The sequence below is a fragment of the Rhinoderma darwinii genome, chromosome 5 (assembly GCF_050947455.1).
Source record: "Rhinoderma darwinii isolate aRhiDar2 chromosome 5, aRhiDar2.hap1, whole genome shotgun sequence".
Classification (NCBI taxonomy): domain Eukaryota; kingdom Metazoa; phylum Chordata; class Amphibia; order Anura; family Rhinodermatidae; genus Rhinoderma; species Rhinoderma darwinii.
The window spans coordinates 39,582,141-39,603,507 of record NC_134691.1 but is presented as its reverse complement, the minus strand read 5'-3'; the positions used below and the strand labels follow the sequence as shown (position 1 = coordinate 39,603,507).

Genomic DNA, 21,367 nt, shown 5'->3' with positions numbered 1-21,367 from the left:
TGGTAGTAATCGCTTTCCTCTGCTTTGGACAGGTTCAATGGATGTAGAGGAGAGAAATCGACAAATGAAAATGAAGATGAACAAGTACAAGCAGGTGGCGGGTTCAGACTCCAGGCTAGAGAAAGATTATCATTCCAAGGTAAAGAAGAGGCCTTTCTTATAGGATTCCCTCCATAGTATAACTTTGAATACTCTCTATAATAATGACTCACACACTACCCCAATACCCAGGAAGAGACCAAGGCACAAGCACATTTTTCAATGCTTTATTGTACACCGCAAAGGTGAAAACAGCGAAGTTTCGGCCTCCCTCAAGCTGTATATGAGACACAACACCGGCTGGAGGAAGGACTGTGTGCCAAAACATTGCTGTTATGTGCCTTGGTGCGCCACAATAAAGTATTAAAATATGTACCGTATGTGGCGGTGCCTTGGACTCTTCTTGCATATTGGACGCAAGGATCAAGGTAGAATCCACCCCCAAGTTAGCACACCTCGATGTTACCTGGTGCACACGATACCTATTTAGATTACACACCACCCCATTTACTGCCCTACAGAACTCATTTGCAGTGTTGACTATCCAACATTGGTTAAGGCTACAGTATGTTCTCACCTGCATTGCAGCGCTATTCTTGCCGTCAAAATGACAAAATACAGGATGGAAACCCATCGAGTACCCATTATTAGTCAGTCAAATCCATACAATGGGTTCAGCACCACTGTTCATAACAGAAGCCACAATGCAAATGTTTCAATCCAATAAAACAAAAACGGCAGGATTTATCGGCGCCACCAAACAGATTATTACTATTCACTTTCGTTGATGTATAACACTATGGATAGCTTTCTACTCTGTTTGTCCTACAATGTAAATGTGAACAGGGCCTAATCGTTTTAAATGTTTAATACATACATGTTTATCTCTGCTTGATGGACAGTGTCCCCTCTCCACTCCTAGTATATAGGTTGCTCATAATGTACAGTATTTCTCATTCCTACACATTTCCTCCTTTTTTCGTACTGTATCATTTCTTGTGCTTTCTCCTGCCTGAGTGGTAAGCACCTAATCTATGTAACGATGGAATAAATAGTTACAAAAATAATTAACTTTTAAGTGCATCTTTAAAAAAATGACCTTGAATGACTGTCTTCTGTATAGTCTGCAGAGTACTTCACTAGTTAGTACAAAAGTGTGTGCTCCAGAGCTGTTCTTCCTCTTGGGGACAGGATGTTGTAGCCATAATCAACCATTTTGGAAGCTGTGGAGAATTATAATCTGGTCACCCAGTCACTCATCCTTTTACAAGCATACACATATACCCTGCTATCGCTTTCCTCCTTTACTTCTCGCTCCATCTACTGTGTTTCAACCTTATGTCGCTGTGGCTAATAAGTATTTAAGGTGAAGACACATCTACGGTAATGTAAGAATGCACATATGGCGGCCCACATGCACCCTGGGAAGGATATATCTTATACACGGTAACAATGCGCCTGTTTATGTGCTCACTTCCGGAGTGGTAATACATGCACATTACCCTATGATTAGTACCCTTGGTCCATAACAGTTGTTTTATTCACGTTGACTGAATTTCTCCAGGGACTAGAGAAAATATGTAAATTGGCATCAATTATAAGAAGGGGGGGGGGGGGGAGTGCTGCTGATACCATTTCTGGACCAAGTCTAGCAAGCTGTGAAACTCATTGTTTTAAAGTCTATGTACACCTTCACAACCTTTATTGCCTTAATGAATCTAAAATAAAAAATAAAGCAATTTTGCAAATAGTCTTATTGAAAAATATCCTACCATTGTGCATCTCCTAAGCAGACCTATGTGTCTTCATGGTTACAGACTACAAACAATCCCTGTGTAGTCTGATCCTGCAGTCATACTCACTGTCTCCTGCCCCCTACTTCTTACTAATCTACCATGTGTATGTAGGGGACAGTTGGATGGGGGCAGTATGACTGCAGTATCAGACTACTCAAGGTTTGTAACGATGGAAACACATATGGTGGATATAAAAAGTTTACACACCCCTGTTAAAATACCTGGTTTTTGTCATGTCACAAAATCAGTCCAAGATGAATCATTTCAGATTTTTTTCTGCCTTTCATGTCACCTATAATCTGTACAATTGTATTGAAAAACAAACTGAAATCTTTTAGGGTTGGAAAAATAAAAATAAAGAACAAAAATAATGTGGTTGTGTAAATATGCACACCCTTAGGGGGGATTCACACGAGCGTGTATTCGGTCCGTGCGGGCCGCGTGGTTTTCACGCGGCACGCATGGACCAATACAAGTCTATGGGGCAGTACAGACAGTCCGTGCTTTTTGCGCAGCGTTTGTCTGCTGCGCAAAAAGCGCGACAGGTTCAATAACTCTGCGTATTTCGCGCATCACGCACCCATTGAAGTCAATGGGTGCGTGAAAACCACGCAGGTTGCACAGAAGCACTTCCGTGCGAACTGCGTGTTTGCGCAACAGCTGTCAAAAGGATGAATGTAAACAGAAAAGCACCACGTGCTTTTCTGTTTCCGAACATCCAAACGGAGTGTCTTTGCGATTAGCGAAGCCGGACAAGCGAACCGAACTTCACCGGGTTCGGCCGAACTCGTTTTGGCCGAACCCGGCAAAAAAAATATCGGTACGCGACGTCAGGAGATAGTCACTGTCCATGGTGCTGAAAGAGTTAAACTGTTAAACTTCCGATCCCAATAAACATGAACCTGTAAAAAAAAAAACGAAGTTCTGACTTACCGATAACTCCCGACGTCTTCCTCCAGTCTGACCTCCCGGGATGACAATTCAGTCCAAGTGACAGCTCCAGCCAATCACAGGCCAAGCACAGGCTGCAGCGGTCACATGGACTGGCGCGTCATCCAAGGAGGTGGGGCCCGATGTCGAGAGGCGCGTCACCAAGGACGCGTCACCAAGGACAGGTTTTTCGATATTGTGTTCGGCATTCACTGTCGAGGGTGCTGAAAGAGTTAGCTCTTTCAGCACCTTGGACAGTGACGGGCGTCGACTAGCCTCATCTCTATGATGGCGGCTGCGCGAAAATCACGCAGCCGCGCATCAGACACGGATGACACACGCAGCTGTCAAATGGTTTTTGCACGCGCAAAACGCCGCGTTGTTTGCGTGCGCAAAAACGCAACGCTCGTGTGAATCTGCCCTTAAACTAATACTTTGTTGAATTGCCCTTTGACTTTATGACGGCATTCAGTCTTTTTGGGTAGAAGTCTATCAGCATGGCACAGCTTGATTTGGCAATTGTTGCCCCCTCTTCCTTGCAAAAGCGCTCCAAACCTTTCAGATTGCGAGGGCATCTCCTGTGTATGTCCCTCTTCAGGTCACCCCACAGATTTTCAATGGGATTCCGGTCTGCGCTCTGGCCGGGCCATTCCAAAACTGTGATCTTCTTCTGGTGGCGCCATTCTTTTCCTGATTTGCAGGTTCTGCTTTGGGTCGTTGTCGTGCTGAAAGGTGCAATTCCTCTTCATCTTCAGCTTTTTTAGCAGAGGCTGCAGGTTTTGTGCCAATATTGACTGATATTTGGAACTGTTCATAATTCCCTCCACCTTGACTAAAGCCCCAGTTCCAGCTGCAGAAAAACAGCCCCAAACATAATGCTGCCTCCACCGTGCTCCATAATGCTGCCTCCACCGTGCTCCATAATGCTGCCTCCACCGTACTCCATAATACTGCCTCCACCGTGCTCAATAATGCTGCCTCCACCGTGCTCAATAATGCTGCCTCCACCGTGCTTCATAACGCTGCCTCCACCGTGCTCCATAATTCTGCCTCCACCGTGCTCCATAATGCTGCCTCCACCGTGCTCCATAACGCTGCCTCCACCATGCTCCATAATGCTGCCTCCACCAGGCTCCATAATGCTGCCTCCACCGTGCTCCATAATGCTGCCTCCACCGTGCACCATAATGCTGCCTCCACCGTGCTCCATAACGCTGCCTCCACCATGCTCCATAATGCTGCCTCCACCATGCTCCATAATGCTGCCTCCACCATGCTCCATAATGCTGCCTCCACCGTGCACCATAATGCTGCCTCCACCGTGCTTCATAACGCTGCCTCCACCGTGCTCCATAATGCTGCCTCCACCGTGCTCCATAATTCTGCCTCCACCGTGCTCCATAATGCTTCCTCCACCGTGCTCCATAATGCTGCCTCCACCATGCTCCATAATGCTGCCTCCACCATGCTCCATAATGCTGCCTCCACCGTGCTCCATAATGCTGCCTCCACCGTGCTCCATAATGCTGCCTCCACCGTGCGCCATAATGCTGCCTCCACCGTGCTCCATAATGCTGCCTCCACCGTGCTCCATAATGCTGCCTCCACCATGCTTCATAATGCTGCCTCCAGCATGCTCCATAATACTGCCTCCACCGTGCTCAATAATGCTGCCTCCACCGTGCGCCATAATGCTGCCTCCACCGTGCTCCATAATGCTGCCTCCACCGTGTTCCATAATGCTGCCTCCACCGTGCTCCATAATGCTGCCTCCACCATGCTTCATAATGCTGCCTCCACCATGCCTCATAATGCTGCCTCCAGCGTGCTCCATAATGCTGCCTCCACCGTGCTCCATAATGCTGCCTCCAGCATGCTTCATAATGCTGCCTCCACCATGCTCCATAATGCTGCCTCCACCGTGCTCCATAATGCTGCCTCCACCGTGCTCCATAATGCTGCCTCCAGCATGCTTCATAATGCTGCCTCCACCGAGCTCCATAATGCTGCCTCCACCATGCTCCATAATGCTGCCTCCACCATGCATCACTGTGAGTATGGCGTTTTTTTGGCGATGTGCGGTGTTGGCTTTGCGACAAACATACCTTTTGGAATTATGGCCAAAAAGTTCAACCTTGGTCTCATCCAACCATAACACGTTTCCCACATGCTTTTGGCAAACTTGATGTAGGTCTTTGCAAAACATAGCCGGGCTTGGATGTTTTTCTTTGTTAGAAAAGGCTTCCGTCTCGCCACCCTACCCCACAGCCCAGACATATGAAGAATAAGGGAGATTGTTATCACATGCACTACACAACCAGTACCTGCCAGAAAGTCCTGCAGCTCCTTTAATGTTGCTGTAGGCCTCTTGGTAGCCTCCCGGACCAATTTTCATCAAGTTTTGATGGACGTCCAGTTCTTGGTAATGTCACTGTTGTGCCAAATATAATCCACTTCTTGATGACCGTCTTCACTGAGTTCCATGGTATATCTAATGCCTTCGAAATTCTTTGGTACCCTTCTCCCAGGATATTTTTAATCTAGACTATTTGCAAAGTTGCTTCATTTTTTATTTTAGATGCATTGGAGCATTAAAAAAAAATTGTTGCAAAGGTGGACATACTGTACCTACTATTTTCTGTACATAAAGAGGGATTGTATCCATGCAGTCTTCTTGTGTTTGCACTATCGGTCCAGAAGTCTCATCGGCAGTTCTCTCTATGTTTCTTTTTAATGTTGTCTTAGATTATCTACATTTCAGAAAAATTCTACTTTGCATTTCAATTAGCATTTCTGCTTTCTTCAATACTGTACATATTCTTTCATATCTTTGAAGTGAGGCACAAAATGCAATCTGTTACCAGGCTGGCAGAGAGAACAGTACGGTTTTGCAGGATGCCAGCTGCATGTCTCTCTAGCATGAATATATATCTTAATCTTTGTTCCACAGCTTCAGCAGTAATTGCCGATTATCATTCAGATCTGATCTATTTTACCTCATTTAACCTTTCCTTCTCGAGGTTAACATAATGTAATAAAGCTCATGCACTGTCTGGGGACACATATCCTGTATTTGATCATAAACAATGAAGAGTTGTCAATGTTTGGAAGCCAGAAAAAACAGTCCCTTTAGTCGGCCTGATATGGGCCGTGAAAACGAGCGCCGATCGTCTTTACAGCTCGTTGATCGGCGCTGTATGGGGACGAGCGATTGTTTCTGCGATCGTTTGTCCCCATACAGCTCCATCATGTTGGCAGCAGATGATGTAGGAGGTAGATATGCTACCGACTAGCTCCCATTTTATTGGCCACCTAAACATGCAGATCATCCAATCTGCTGATCGGCTGTGCACTTGCACAGGTCGCACACCCCTAAGGCCGGCCCTGCATTCCTCATTGAGCATGACTGCTGGTAGAAGGACTGTGTCGCCTAGGTAGATCTCTAGTTCTGATTGAAGTGTTTTTGTTACCTAGTCCTAACCTAATCCATATCTCTAGTCCTACTAAGTGCTGGCCATATTACTGGGCCTTAATGTAGCATTTAGTCTCCCCTCTTTATTTTACAATTTCTTGGGTATTTCTAGATTTGCAAATATGAGGCGCTGGTTGCCGAGTGTGATAGGTCATTTTGCTATTGCATACAGTATGTATTGTCCATTGGGGTTTCCAGTATTTTGGATGCCAGGAATTGTACTGCAGATTGCTCTATTCTTGCCATCAACCATACTGTAAGGCACGGCTTACACGTCGTGGTCAAAATCAGTTTTTTTCCCCCCGACCGACGTGTGAACCCAGTCTTAATCCCAAAGGACCTTATTATTGCTTGTGTGAACCAAGTCTAAGCTGTAACAATTTTAATTCTAAAAAATACCCTAGGCAACACATACATTTACTACAACAATTTGTAGTTAGTACAAAGTGCCGTAAATGTATGGCACGTGGATAACGCCTTCTGCAGTGGGTGTATTACAGCTGACACTGCTGCGACAGCAGGAGTCTGAAGCCGGGCCCAACAGACTGCCTGTCAGTATTACACTGACAGAAGTAGTACAGTGTATTAGATCAAATGATCGTATGTTCAAGTCCAAAATGTACAAAAACAAAATTAAAAAAAATGTAGTTACAAAATGCTTTAATATAGAAAAAAAAAATAATAATTGATGTCGACGCAACCGCAACCATCCATACTACAAAATGAAATGAATTCATTATTTATAGCCCATGGTGAGTGCCTTAAAAAAAATCTATATATCCCCTCTCACCAAAAAAAAGAATACAAGTTAATCAATAAGTCCTATGGAAACAGCCAAGTCCGCTGAGCTACTGTTTCCGTATCTACTGTAGAAGAGAATGGGAGTTTTGGAAAAAAGTTAGCTCAGCAAGCTCGGCTGTTTCCGTACTCCCGGCCACAGCGAAAGGTAGGATGAGGATCAGGGGTCCCTGTTCTAGAGATAGGTGAGGGTCCCAGTTTTGGAACCCGCATCTATTGGACATTTCTGACATATCCTGTATATATACAATAATTGTCCGAGATCGGAATACCCCTTTGGGAAGGCCCAAAATAAAATAGCTGTGTCCATAAAGAGTGACTGCACTTTGAGCAAACTTGATATGTCCTAGAGACTTATCAGAAGTTTGGATCCGTGGGGGTCCGGGTGCTGACTCCCCCATCGTCGCTGAAACAAAGGTGCAGAAGCGCTCACTTGAGCGCCCCGCACCTTCAGCTGTGACCGGTGCTCCTTGTTAAGCTGTTCTATGTGAGTCTTCTTCAGCCTAAGCAGGAGTGCCGATCATAGATGAAGGTGCAGGGCGCTCAACTGAGTGCTTCTGCACCTTTGTTTCAGCGACGGTGGGGGTCTCCGCACCCAAACTCCCACCGATTCAAACTTTGGATATGTCTCTATCACATGTTAAAAGTTTGCTGAAAGGCTGATGACATTGTAAATGCAGCAATATTTACTGTATAAACTCAAAAACAGATGTGGCTAAGATGTATCGAAATGTTCCTGTCCATTTACTTTTAGCATTTAGCAATTAGTAGAAGATATGCTAATAGGTACAGGTTGTTCTTCCACACGCATTTACATCTCTAAAATGTATAATTTCCTAGCCCTTAATTAATCTAACTTCAGTTCAAGGTGCCGTGCTCAATGCTGGAAAGTCACCCAACTGCAAGATGAACATTTTACTTAACTATATTCTCAGAACTTGGAGAACGTATCATGGAGAGGGGATGTTTATAAGTTGTTGTTAATGTTTATAAACTTTTCTAGGTAAACAGATTAGGTTTAGTGATTGGTTTTAGTGTCTCATTGTGTTAAAGACGATTGAATTGAAATATACATTTAAGTGCCGTTTACATGGGGCGATTATTGCTTGAACGATCGTTTGTACAAATGTTTGCTCCCGATCATTGCCCAGTGTAAACATGCCAGCTATCAAATGACAAACGATAAAACGCTTGTTTGTCTTTGATCGCCGTCTTCCATGTGGGCATAAAAATTCACGTTTGTCAGCAGCACATACCCTCATGTAAATGGGCTATGCTGCCCGCAATAATGTAAAGTGTATGAGAAGAGGAGGGGAAAATAGGGATCACACGAGCAATCACTGGTACAAACCTCTTCATGATACTTGATACAGAAAAATGTAAGTAAACGAGGGGCGATTGACTTTGGCACTCGTAACGGACAGTTTTTCTGCGCATGTAAGGCTTTGTTCACATCTTCGTCGGGACTCCGTTCAAGGGTTCGGTCGGAGCACTCCGTCAGGGGGACCCCGTGAACGGAGTCCAAACTGAAACAAACAGAAACCATATGTTTCCATTTGCATCACTATGACGGATCCGGTGTAAATGGTTTCCATTTGTCACCGTTGTTTAACCCCTTCCCGACATGCGCCGTACATGCGGGAGAGCCGGCACCATCACCGCGGGGTGACAGCTGTATTATACAGCTGGCACCCTCCTGTAACTGCCAGGACCGGAGCTACTCTCCGATCCGGCAGATTAACCCCTCAGATGCTGCGCTCAATAGAGCACAGCATCTGATAGGTTTTCACCCGATCGGCAACCCAGTGATGCAATCGCTGGGTTGCTGTGGCAATCGGACGCCAGAAAATGGCGTCCGAGTCTGCCTTGTACGGGAGCCCATGAGGACCCGCCTTCGGCGTGTCCTCCTAGGCTTGCTGTCAGTGAATAACTGACAGCGCTAATACACTGCACTTCGTATGTAGTGCAGTGTATTAGAGTAGCGATCGGGGCATCAGGCCCTCATGTCCCCTAGTGGGACAAGTCAGAAAAGTAAAAAAAAGATAATAAAAATGTGGTAAAACAATAAAAACACACACATTTCAAATAAAAATAAAGCTAAACTGACTTTTTTCCCATAGTTAGTCTTTTATTATGGGAAAAACCGTAAAAATTAAAAAAACTATACATAATTGGTATCGCCGCGTCCGTAACGACCCAAACTACAAAACTATTATGTAATTTATCCCGCACGGTGAACGCCGTAAAAAAAAACCATGAAAAACAACGCCAGAATCTTTGTTTTTAGGTCACATCTCCTTCCAAAAAATGCTATAAAAAGTGATCAAAAAGTCACATTTACTCCAAAATAGTACTAATAAAAACGGCAATCCGTCCCGGAAAAAATAATCCCTGACACCGTTTCGTGCACGCAAAAATAAAAAAGTTATGGGTCTTAGAATATGGCGACAGAAAACAAATGATTTTATAAAAAAAGTGATTTTATTGTGCAAAAGCTGCAATACATAAAAAAAACTCTATAAATTTGGTATCGCCGTAATCGTATCGACCCGCAGAATAAAGCTAACATGTAATTTAGGGCGCACTGTGGATGCCGATAAAAAAAACAATAAAAAACGATTCCAGAATTGCTTGTTTTTGGTAATTTCCTTTACCAAAAAATGAAATAAAAAGTGATCAAAAAGTCGTATGTGTTCTAAAATGGTACCAATAAAATCTACAGCCCGTCTCGCAAAAAACAAGCCCGCACACCGCTCAATCAACTGAAAAACAAAAAAGTTACGGCACTAGTAATGCGGTGATGAAAAAACATCTCAATGCGCAGGCCGGAGGGGAACATTCCTTCAGTTTCAGGACCCTAGTATTTAGGTACTAGGAAAGGGAATGGACACAGAACATCCGCTGGAAGCGAGAGTGCCCGTATTATACCAGCGCAAAACTTTCCCAGTAATATTTCCCAAACTACGAAGGAGAAAAAGTCCCCAAAAGGTGCAGAGCGTTACAAAGGAGGGATAAGAAAGAAAACCGTTTATCAGTGTGACACCGACCTGTGCATAACGGATCGCGTCACAGCGTAACACACATCTATGGATAATTGTATTATTTACCCCATTATTATACCCTCTTATTATGCCCTGATGTTCTCCGCACAGATTACATATACCCTGATGTACTCCGCACAGATTACATATACCCTGATGTACTCCTCACAGCTTACATATACCCTGATGTACTCCGCACAGATTACATATACCCTGATGTACTCCACACAGATTACATATACCCTGATGCACTCCGCACAGATTACATATACCCTGATGTACTCCTCACAGATTACATATACCCTGATGTACTCCGCACAGCTTACATATACCCTGATGTACTCCGCACAGATTACATATACCCTGATGTACTCCGCACATATTACATATACCCTGATGTACTCCGCACAGATTACATATACCCTGATGTACTCCACACAGCTTACATATACCCTGATGTACTCCGCCCAGTTTACATATACCCTGATGTACTCCGCCCAGCTTACATATACCCTGATGTACTCCGCACATATTACATATACCCTGATGTACTCCGCACATATTACATATACCCTGATGTACTCCGCACAGATTACATATACCCTGATGTACTCCGCACAGATTACATATACCCTGATGTACTCCGCACATATTACATATACCCTGATGTACTCCGCACAGATTACATATACCCTGATGTACTCCGCACAGATTACATATACCCTGATGTACTCCGCACAGCTTACATATATCCTGATGTACTCCGCACAGATTACATATACCCTGATGTACTCCTCACAGCTTACATATACCCTGATGTACTCCTCACAGCTTACATATACCCTGATGTACTCCTCACAGTTTACATATACCCTGATGTACTCCGCACAGCTTACATATACCCTGATGTACTTCGCACAGCTTACATATACCCTGATGTACTCCGCACAGATTACATATACCCTGATGTACTCCGCACAGCTTACATATACCCTGATGTACTCCGCACAGCTTACATATACCCTGATGTACTCCGCACAGATTACATATACCCTGATGTACTCCACACAGCTTACATGTACCCTGATGTACTCCACACAGCTTACATATACCCTGATGTACTCCGCACAGATTACATATACCCTGATGTACTCCGCACAGCTTACATGTACCCTGATGTACTCCACACAGCTTACATGTACCCTGATGTACTCCGCACAGATTACATATACCCTGATGTACCCTCACATATTACATATACCCTGATGTACCCTCACATATTACATATACCCTGATGTACTCCGCACAGATTACATATACCCTGATGTACTCCGCACAGATTACATATATCCTGATGTACTCCGCACAGATTACATATACCCTGATGTACTCCGCACAGCTTACATGTACCCTGATGTACTCCACACAGCTTACATATACCCTGATGTACTCCGCACAGATTACATATACCCTGATATACTCCGCACAGATTACATATACCCTGATGTACTCTGCACAGCTTACATATACCCTGATGTTCTCCGCACAGATTACATATACCCTGATGTACTCCGCATATATTACATATACCCTGATATACTCCGCACAGATTACATATGCCACCACATTATAAACTGAAATACCAGCAAAACCCCAAACAGAACTGTTACCAAGCAAAATCCATGCTCAAAATGGCGGTCTATTCCTTCTTAGCCCTATAGTGTGCCCAAACAGCAATTTATGGCCACAAGTAAGGCATTACCATACCCGGGAGAACCCGCTTAACAATTTATGGGGTAAGATTCTCTAGGGGCACAACATCTTGTGCGGTGAATGGGCAGATCAGTGGCAAAATTGCAATTTTCACTTTGCACCATCCACTGCGTATTCATTTCTGAAAAACACCTGTGATGTCTAAATTCTCACTACACCCCTTGATAAATGCCTTTAGGGGTGTAGTTTCTAAAACGGGGTCACTTTTGTTTGGTACATCAGGGGTTTTGCAAATGCAACATGGCGTCCGCAAACCATTCCAGCAAAATCTACGCTCCAAAAGATAAGTACCGCTCCTTTTCTTCTGAATGCTCCCATATACGTAAATAGCCTATTATAACCACATATGGGGTGTTACCGTACTCGGGAGAAATTACTTTACAAATGTTGGGGTGCTTTTTCTTCTCTATTCCTTGTAAAAATGAAAAATGTTGATCTAAAACTACATCTTGTTGGAAAAAAAAAATATTTTTCATTTTCATAGCTTAATTCTAATTAATTCAGCAAAAAACCTTTGGGATCAAAATTTTCACTATACCCCTAGATGATTCCTCAGGGGGTGCAGTTTCCCAAATGGAGTCACTTTTGGGGTGTTTCCACTGTACTAGTACTACAGGGGCTCAGCAAATGTGACATGGCGCCCAGACACTATCCAAAATCCAAATGGTGCTAGTTCCATTCTGAGCCCTACCGTGTGTCCACACAGCCGTTTATGACCACATGTGGGGTATTGTTTTACTCGGGAGAAGTTGCTTTACAAATGTTATGGTGCTTTTTCTCCTTCAGTCCTTGTGGAAATGAAAAAAAAATACCTAAACCTACATTTTATTTGAAAAAATTTACATTTTCATTTTTACGGCCTACTTCCAATAAGTTCTGTAAAACACCTGTGGGGTCAAACTGCTCACTATACTCCTAGATAATTTCCTCATGGGGTGTAGTTTCCAAAATTGGGTCACTTGTTGGGGGTTTCCACTGTTTTGTCCCCTCAGGAGCTTTGTAAATGTGACATGGCCTCCGCAAACCATTCCTGCTAAATTTGAGTTCCAAAAGCCAAATGGCGCTCTTTCCCTTCTCAGCCTCGCCGTGTCTCCAAACAGCCGTTTATTACCACATGTGGGGTATTGTTTTACTCGGGAGAAATTTCTTTACAAATTTTATGGTGCTTTTTCTCCTTTAGTCCTTGTGGAAATGAAAAAAAATTAGCTAAACCTACATTTTATTTGAAAAAAATTTAGATTTTCATTTTCATGGCCTAGTTCCAAAAATTTTGCAAAAAAACTGGTCTGTCAAAATGCTTGCTACACCCCTAGATAAATTCCTCGAGGGGTATAGTTTCCAAAATGGGGTCACTTGTTGGGGGTTTCCACTGTTTTGTCCCCGAGGGGGCATTGCAAATGCGACATGGCCTCCGCAAACCATTCCTGCTAAATTTGAGCTCCAAGAGCCAAATGGCGCTCTTTCCATTCTAAGCCCTGCCGTGTGTCCAAACAGCCATTTATTACCACATGTGGGGTATTGTTTTACTCGGGAGAAATTGCTCTACAAATGTTGTGGTGCTTTTTCTACTTTAGTTCTTTTGGAAATGAAAAAAAATTAGCTAAATCTACATTTTATTTGAAAAAATTTAGATTTTCATTTTCATGGCCTAGTTCCAAAAATTTTTGCAAAAAAACTGGCCGGTCAAAATGCTTGCTACACCCCTAGATAAATTCCTCGAGGGGTGTAGTTTCCCAAATGGGGTCACTTTTGGGGGGTTTCCACTGTTTTAGTTCCACAAGACCTGTTCAAAGCTGACATGGTGCCTAAAATATATTCTAATAAAAAGGAGACCCAAAATCCACCAGGTGCTCCTTTGCTTCTGAGGCCGGTGCTTCAGTCCAGTAGCACACTAGAGCCACATGTGGGATATTTCCTAAAACTGCAGAACCTGGGCAATAAATATTGAGTTGCATTTCTTGGGTAAAACATTCTGTGGTACAAAAAAAATGGATTCAAAATGAATTTCTGGAAAAAAATAATGAACTTTGTAAATTTCACCTCTACTTTGCCTTAATTCCTGTGCAATGTCTAAAGGGTTAAGAAACTTTCTAAATGCTGTTTTGAATACTTTGAGGGGTGCAGTTTTTAAAATGGGGTGACTTATTGGGGGTTTCTAATATCTAAGGACCTCAAAGCCACTTCACAACTGAACTGGCCCCTGTAAAAATAGCATTTTGAAATTTTCTTGAAAATGTGAGAAATTGCTGCTAAAGTTCTAAGCCTTGTAACGTCCTAGAAAAATAAAATGATGTTCAAAAAACGATGCCAATCTAAAGTAGACATATGGGGGATGTTAGTTAGCAACATTTTTGTGTGGTATAACTGCCTGTCTTACAAGCAGATACATTTAAATTGAGAAAAATGCAAATTTTTGCAATTTTTCGCTAAATTTTGGTGTTTTTCACAATTAAATACTGAATGTATCGGGCAAATTTTGCCGGTAACATAAAGTCCAATGTGTCACGAGAAAACAATCTCAGAATCACTTGGATAGGTAAAAGCATTCCGGAGTTATTACCATATAAAGTGAAACATGTCAGATTTGAAAAATGAGGCTCTGTCAGGAAGGTCAAAAGCGGCCAAAGAGGGAAGGGGTTAAGGGCTCCATCGTTTTTACGGAATGAATAGCGCGAAAACGTTTGACAAACGGAAACCATTTTCACCGGGTCCATCACAATTGAAATCAATGGTGATGCAAATGGAAACCTATGGTTTCGGTTTGTTTCAGCTTGGACTCCAACTTGGGTTTCCCTGACTGAAAGCTCCGACGGAACCCATGAACGGAGCCCTGACGCAGATGTGAACTAAGCCTAAAAATACCCTTACTGTCTTTAGCGACAACAATGTTTTATCTTTTTTGGGGGAAATCACATGCAGGTGTATAACAAGTAATCATATGGCCCCACAGCAGAAACTACAACGGGGCCCCACATAGTTATGTTTACCCGGGTGTGCTCAGAGTTAAACATTTCTTTGACATGTACAGATGTAGCCGTCTTTACCTGGACTTTTAACGCATTAAATAAACAATGGCTGGATCTCTTATCTTTACTTTTTCAATGACTTTTTCAATGGCTTTTGTTGTGTGATATCAAGCTGCAGCAAGTTATCAGAACCAAGTTAAAGATGGCTACATCCCGTATTTAATAACATGATCAATCATATAAAATATACAATAAAGAGATTTCTACTTTTTTATTTTCTATCATCAGAGTTCTTGTATATTTTGCACTTCTCTGGAGTGATCTACATATTCAATGTGGTAGTTAAGCTGTCGTTTACCCAGAGCAAAGATACCCCTCCTAAAACCCAGCACCCAATGCACATACCCCACCAGTACATACGTATTTCCCCAGTTCCCTAGGTGTCTGCCATTTTCCAGCTACAGTTTACTGCACCTCACATCCTCTAAGAGCCAAGGTGGGGCCCCCTAGCTCATGGACCCTGTGCCAGCTGCTATACCTACTAGAATTTGATGTTTTTGTGGGATCTGATGTTCATTTTTTTTTCCTGTATCGGGAGAGAAGGGTAGCATCACCCATTAATTGGTACATGTTTCCCTTTTTTCTAATTTTGCCGGTGGATGAGGAAGTGTAGGGGGTTCGCTCAGGAAAAGTGATAGTGTTGAGCCTATTTTGCTTTTCATTAAATAAAATATAGCTATTAATATACACCGTTCAGCCATAACATTAATGCCACCTGCTTGATATTATGTAGGTCCCCCTCCTGCTACTAAAACAGCTCTGACATGTTGAGGCATGGACTCCACAAGACCTCTGAAGGTTCCTGTAATATCTGGCACCAAGACCTTAGCAGCAGATTATTGAAAGGGGTTGTACCAGAATTTACAATTATCACCTATCCATGGCCCCACCGCTGAGACCCCCACTGATTATGAGAACGGGGATCCCGGACCCCAAGTTCCTCCTCACTGCACCCCCTGCAGTGAAACGGAGCTTGAATGTAATGTCGGTTGGGCATGCATCTGACGCTTTTTTCAATGTCTATGGGACTGACGGAAAAAGCCGAGCATTATGGAGTGGCAGCGTGTATTCTCGACTGCCGCTCCACTCAAAGACCTCCTCACTGCAGTTCGGGACCCCTGTTCTCTCGATAAGTAGGGGTCCCAGCAGTGGGGCCTCTAGTGATAATAAAATTATCACCTATCCTGTGGGTAGGTGATAATTGTTGATTCTAGTACAACCCCTTTACGTCCCGTAAATTTCAAGGTGCGTAATCCATGGATCAGATTGATAATCAGATTTGGATCTGTGGATTTAAACGGCCAAATAAACAAATTTAACTCTTTGTCATGTCCCTCAAACTATTCCTGAACAATTTTTGCAGTAGGCAGGGCACATTATCCTGCTGAAAGAGGCCACCGCCATTTGGGAATACAGTTGCCATGAAGGGGGTACTTGGCCTGCAACGGTGTTCAGGTTAGGTGATACGTGTCAAAATAACAACCACATAAATGCCAGGACCCAAGGTTTCCCACAGAACATTGCCCAGAGTATCACACTGCCTCCGCCGGCTTGTTTTATTCCCATAGTGCATCCTGGTGCCATCTCTGATGCGCCACACATTCACCAGGGCCAATCACATGGTGTAAAAGAAAATGTAATTCTTCGGGCCAGGCCATCTTATTCCATTGCTCCATGGTCCAGTTTTGATCTTCACATTGTAGGCACTTTCGGCAGTGGACAGGGGTCAGCATGGGCACTCTGACAGGTCTGCGGCTATTCAACCTCATATGCAGCAAGATGTGATGCACTGTGTGTTCTGACATCTTTCTATCATAGCCAGCAGTAACTTTTTCAACAACTTGTGGGTACAGTAGCTCTTCTACCAGATGGACTAGCCTTTGTTCCTCACGCAGATCAGTGAGCCTTGGGCGCCTATGACCATGATTCCAGTTTACTGGTTGTCCTTCCTCGTACACACTTTTGGTAGGTACTAACCACTGTATACCGGGAACACCCCACAAGACCTGCTGTTTTGGAGATGCTGTGACCCAGTCATTTAGCCGTTTTTCCTGCTACCAACACATCAACTTCAAGAACTGACTGTTCACTTCCTGCCTAATATATCCCACCCCTGACAGGCGCGATTGTAGCAAAATAGAAAATGTTATCCACATGTCAGGTGTGCTTTTTATGTTATAGCTGTTATATTGCTTGTACATGTCTGGTATTGTAGCTCAGCCCTACTGAAGTGAATAGGACAGAGCTGTAATACCAGGCAAAGCCCCTGGACAAGGGTGGCGCTATTTCTGGGGAAAAGAAAATAATTTTTTCTAATCTAAGACAACTTCTTTGACACTAAAAACATTCCAAGTTCCAAAATAAACATTCATAAAATACACCATAGGGAATGTGCCAATATGTATCTTCCCCAGAATATGCATGTAAAATAAGGATAGTTTATATATGTTTAGTTCATGCTACATGCCGTACACTTAGCATTAACTTGACGATACTTGAAATTGCACGTTAGGGATTTCATCTTACAATGTTCCATCAAGAAGATAGGGCTTCTACTGTCACAGGTCAACGAGCAGCAGGTATCTATGTTCTCAGCAGTGCTGAGTGATGTGTATTATTTATATTTCAGTATCGGTCAGGCCGGGACCCACAGAGAGGATCGGACAATGTTTCCAACAAGTCGTCAGACAGTGATGTGAGTGACGTGTCTGCTGTGTCCAGGACAAGCAGTGCCTCCCGTTTTAGCAGTACCAGCTACATGTCTGTGCAGTCAGAGCGGCCGCGAGGGAACAGTAAAATAAGGTGAGCAGTGTTATAATGTATTCTATACAGGCCTCGAAAGTAAAGTTAAAGCAACACTCCTGATAAAATTGAGACACTGTGTTATGCCTAGTGCATAGTCTAAAGGGCGGAGCATGACACATGGGTTCAAAGATAGCAATGCGAGAATATCTGTCATGCCCCGCCCCCTCAGACCCTGCACAAGGTATAACACTGTGTCGTAGTGTTGCCTGGAGTGTGAGGTAACGGTAAGATGACAATATATCCGGCTCAATACTCAGTAGTGACTTAGGGTCAGTATTCCACTCAGTGTTAATTAAGCCTTTGGGCCATCAGTAAACCTAAAAACCAAACCCATTGATGCTAACATACTATATTTCTATACATGGTGTTTTCTTTTTTATAAATTTGCCTTTTTTTAACTTGTTGAATTCTTTTTAGTATTATCCGAGCATTCATTTTATTTCCTACATTCTCCACTTATCAATGTCATGTTATTGCCACAGATCATTATTAGTCTAGGGCAGTGGTCTTCAAACTGTGGCTCTCCAGCTGGTGCAAAACTACAAGATCTAGCTTGCACTGACAGCCTGCAGCGGTATGGGCATGCCAGGAGTTATAGTATTACAACAGCTGGAGTACCACAAGTTGCAGTACAATGGTCTAGGGCAAGTGTAGACAACCTTAGCGAGGTGGAGATCTACTGTTGTAACATTTGAGGGTCTTGAGATCTGCTTGGTACTGAGTTGTGACCGGGCCATGTGGGGAATAGTGTGGAAATTATCATGGGCGTTCCTAGGGTCTTAAAAGACACTTGGCCCTGCATGGATATTACTATTCAAATTAAATTTCTCGCTGCCAAACACACAGGACAGTACAGCACTGATAAGATGCATCAATTATATCCAGTGACTCACAGGGCACATCTTCTCTGATTGGAGTCGTTCTCTTTCCTCATCTCCATTTGGCCCACACTGTCATGATGCTTCTTCCAGCTATGACTCATCTCGGCAGAGTTTGCTTTCCAAAAATCTTTGCGCAGTGAACCCAAATCCAGTACTGCAGAGATAATAGTGACATACCTATAGTCACCCCAAAAATTGCTAGATAGACAGTGCTCCAAAAACAATAGTGCCACACACAAAGTTCTCCCAAAATAATTGTGATTAGACTGTGCTCCCGACTGTAAGTACTGCCACAAATAGCTCCCCACAAAATAAATGAGGATAGTACCCCTGCCACACATAGTTCCCCCAACAATAATGGGACCAAGCAGATAGCGCCCTGATGGTGATATTGCCCCTAACAATGACGCTATCAAGCATATAGTGCCCGAGAGTAATAATGATAGACCATGCCAGCCAAAAATAATTGTGGTCAGCAGTAATAGTGCCCACAAAATAATTGTGCCAGTCAGAGCCCCGATAGTGCCTAGGAGCGTTCCCCTCAATATTAAGTGCCCAAATAGTGTCCCCAACAGTAATAGTGTGAAGTGTCCCCTAAGCATAGTAATCCAGTGCCAAGCAGTGCTGCCATAGTGCCCTCAACCTTATTAGTGCCCACATAGAGCCCCAAAATTATTTTCCAAAGCAACAATAAATTGCGCTACGACATTAATAGTGCCCCCAAGCAAAGTGTCTTACTCTATGTACCAAAAGAAAAAAGGAAAAATGCTCACCTAACCCAGTACCCATGTTGCACACAGCAATGCAGGCTACAGGACGACGCAGGCAGGTGCGCTGAAGTGAACGTGCTTTCCTATGCTAAAGACCTGTTGACTTGTAGACCGCAGGCCTTAAAGGGTCTGTGGTCTACGAGGGTGAACAGTGGGGCAAGGATCCAAAGGCTCCTGAGCTCCGCCACAATTTAAAAGTAACGCTTGACACAGGATCTACTCAGAACTATTCGGCAATTGGCCTGTCCATCACGATCGATGGATTACCGACCCCTGGTCTACGTGGTCAAGATTCAGCTACACCCAGCTACAGAGCTCCACAATTTTCATTCTCCATTATAATCTACCTGGAGCTTAAACTTAATGTAAAATGATGTTTGCTGGATTGTAATAAACCAGCTATATATGGCAGATTAAAGGTTATATAGGGTTTTTCCTGCAAACAAGCTCACTTCACTAATCTGTGTATTATCCCACAGCTGAATTAATTATACCCTTCACCGAAAACTCTTAAACTGGGGTTATTAGAGTCTAAAACTTAACCTTTAATAATTCATTTATTCAAGAAATATGGGTAAAGCCAAAGCAAAGTTTAATAGAATACATATAAATATATGCAAAATGTCCATCATACGCAGTAAAGACTTGGTAACCAAGAGACCAGTGTTAATATCCTATTATACACCTTAATTTCCAATAATTTGTTTCATATCAAAGATTCTTTCTTATGCATTATATATTTGTGTCCTATCTTTCTCTACGGTCAAAAATGATAAACAAACCAAAGACTCCACCGTAGGAATGACCAGCTATCTAGCAAACAAACCAACCAACCTTCTACCAGTAACAGTGCCCTGAAGCTGGCCACACATAATAGATCTAGGTCGGCCGAACGCTCCGATATTTCGTCGGGACCAGCCGATAATCTAATGTGTATGGTGGCACCCCAACTCTCCCCCCAGCGGCAGATGTCAGGGGAGAGAAGGGTCGGGCATGTTGAATTTCGGCCGAGCGTGCATGTGTATGGGGGAGTCGGGAGGTATATCTGTCGGCCAGATCCAGCCGACAGCTATCTAAAGTGTATAGCCAGCCATAGGCTAATAGCAGACTATCTAACTGATAATTGATCTAACTGGCTAACCCTCCCAAAACCCTACGCGTTTCTTCACATTCTTATTTTATGCTGCCGTGAGTCCTCAGGGGTGGGCAGCAAATTATATTAAAGGGGACCTGTCACTAGGTGATATAAGTTCAACTGGTTTACTGACCTGAATAGCAATGTCTCACTGATTCCAGGGAAGTTTTTCTTTATTTCCTGGACCCCCCTTTCCAGAGATACGGCCCACTATTGGTTGGCTCCCTATATGCTGTAGTTAGCCAACAGGGTGGAGCTAGCTTCCTTGCCTCTGATGCTGACCAATCAGCGTGAGGCAGCTTGAGGGGAGTTCACTCCCTGTTGGCTAACTACAGCAAATTAGGCTATAGGGAGCCATTATAACAGTTGGTCATATCTCTGGAACGGGGGGCCCAGGAAAAAAAAAAAGCAACAGCGCTGAAAACAGAGAGACAGCGCTATTCAGGTCTTTAAACCAGTTCAACTTATATGATTTAGTGACAGATCCTTTTTAAGTACTGTGTTGCTGATACAATAGTACATTTCAGACAGTGCTGGAGCACACGATCATGCTATGCGGAGACATAATTACAAGCCGGCTTGCAAGTTTTAGCCTATGATAACCCCAGAGTGTTCAGTGAAGGGTATGATCACAACTATATTATATGTAAGGGCCAGTTCACACAGAGACACGGAAGCCGCATCGGAAAACGCACCAAAAAACGGCTCCCATTGATTTCAATGGGAGGCGGAGGTGTTTTTTTCCCACGACCGGAAAAACCGTCTCGTGGGAATAAGAAGCGACATGCCCTATCTTCGGGCGTTTATGTCTCTGACCTCCCATTGACATCAATAGGAGGCAGAGAAAGCGTACTTCGCTGCGTTTTTTGCAGGCGGTCAATGGCCACGGGTGAAAAACGTG

At 43.5% G+C, this 21,367-nt stretch overlaps 1 protein-coding gene across 47 annotated transcripts in view; it reads left to right on the top strand.

Moving 5' to 3' along the window:
* Positions 1–21,367, top strand: part of RIMS2 (regulating synaptic membrane exocytosis 2) — a 583,792-nt gene that overhangs the window by 470,972 nt on the left and 91,453 nt on the right. For all 47 annotated transcript variants that reach the window (XM_075825887.1, XM_075825888.1, XM_075825841.1 and 44 more), the window contains 2 exons: positions 33–139; positions 17,505–17,677. In XM_075825887.1, coding sequence (XP_075682002.1) covers positions 33–139; positions 17,505–17,677 — 280 coding nt within the window. The remainder of the gene's footprint in view (positions 1–32; positions 140–17,504; positions 17,678–21,367) is intronic.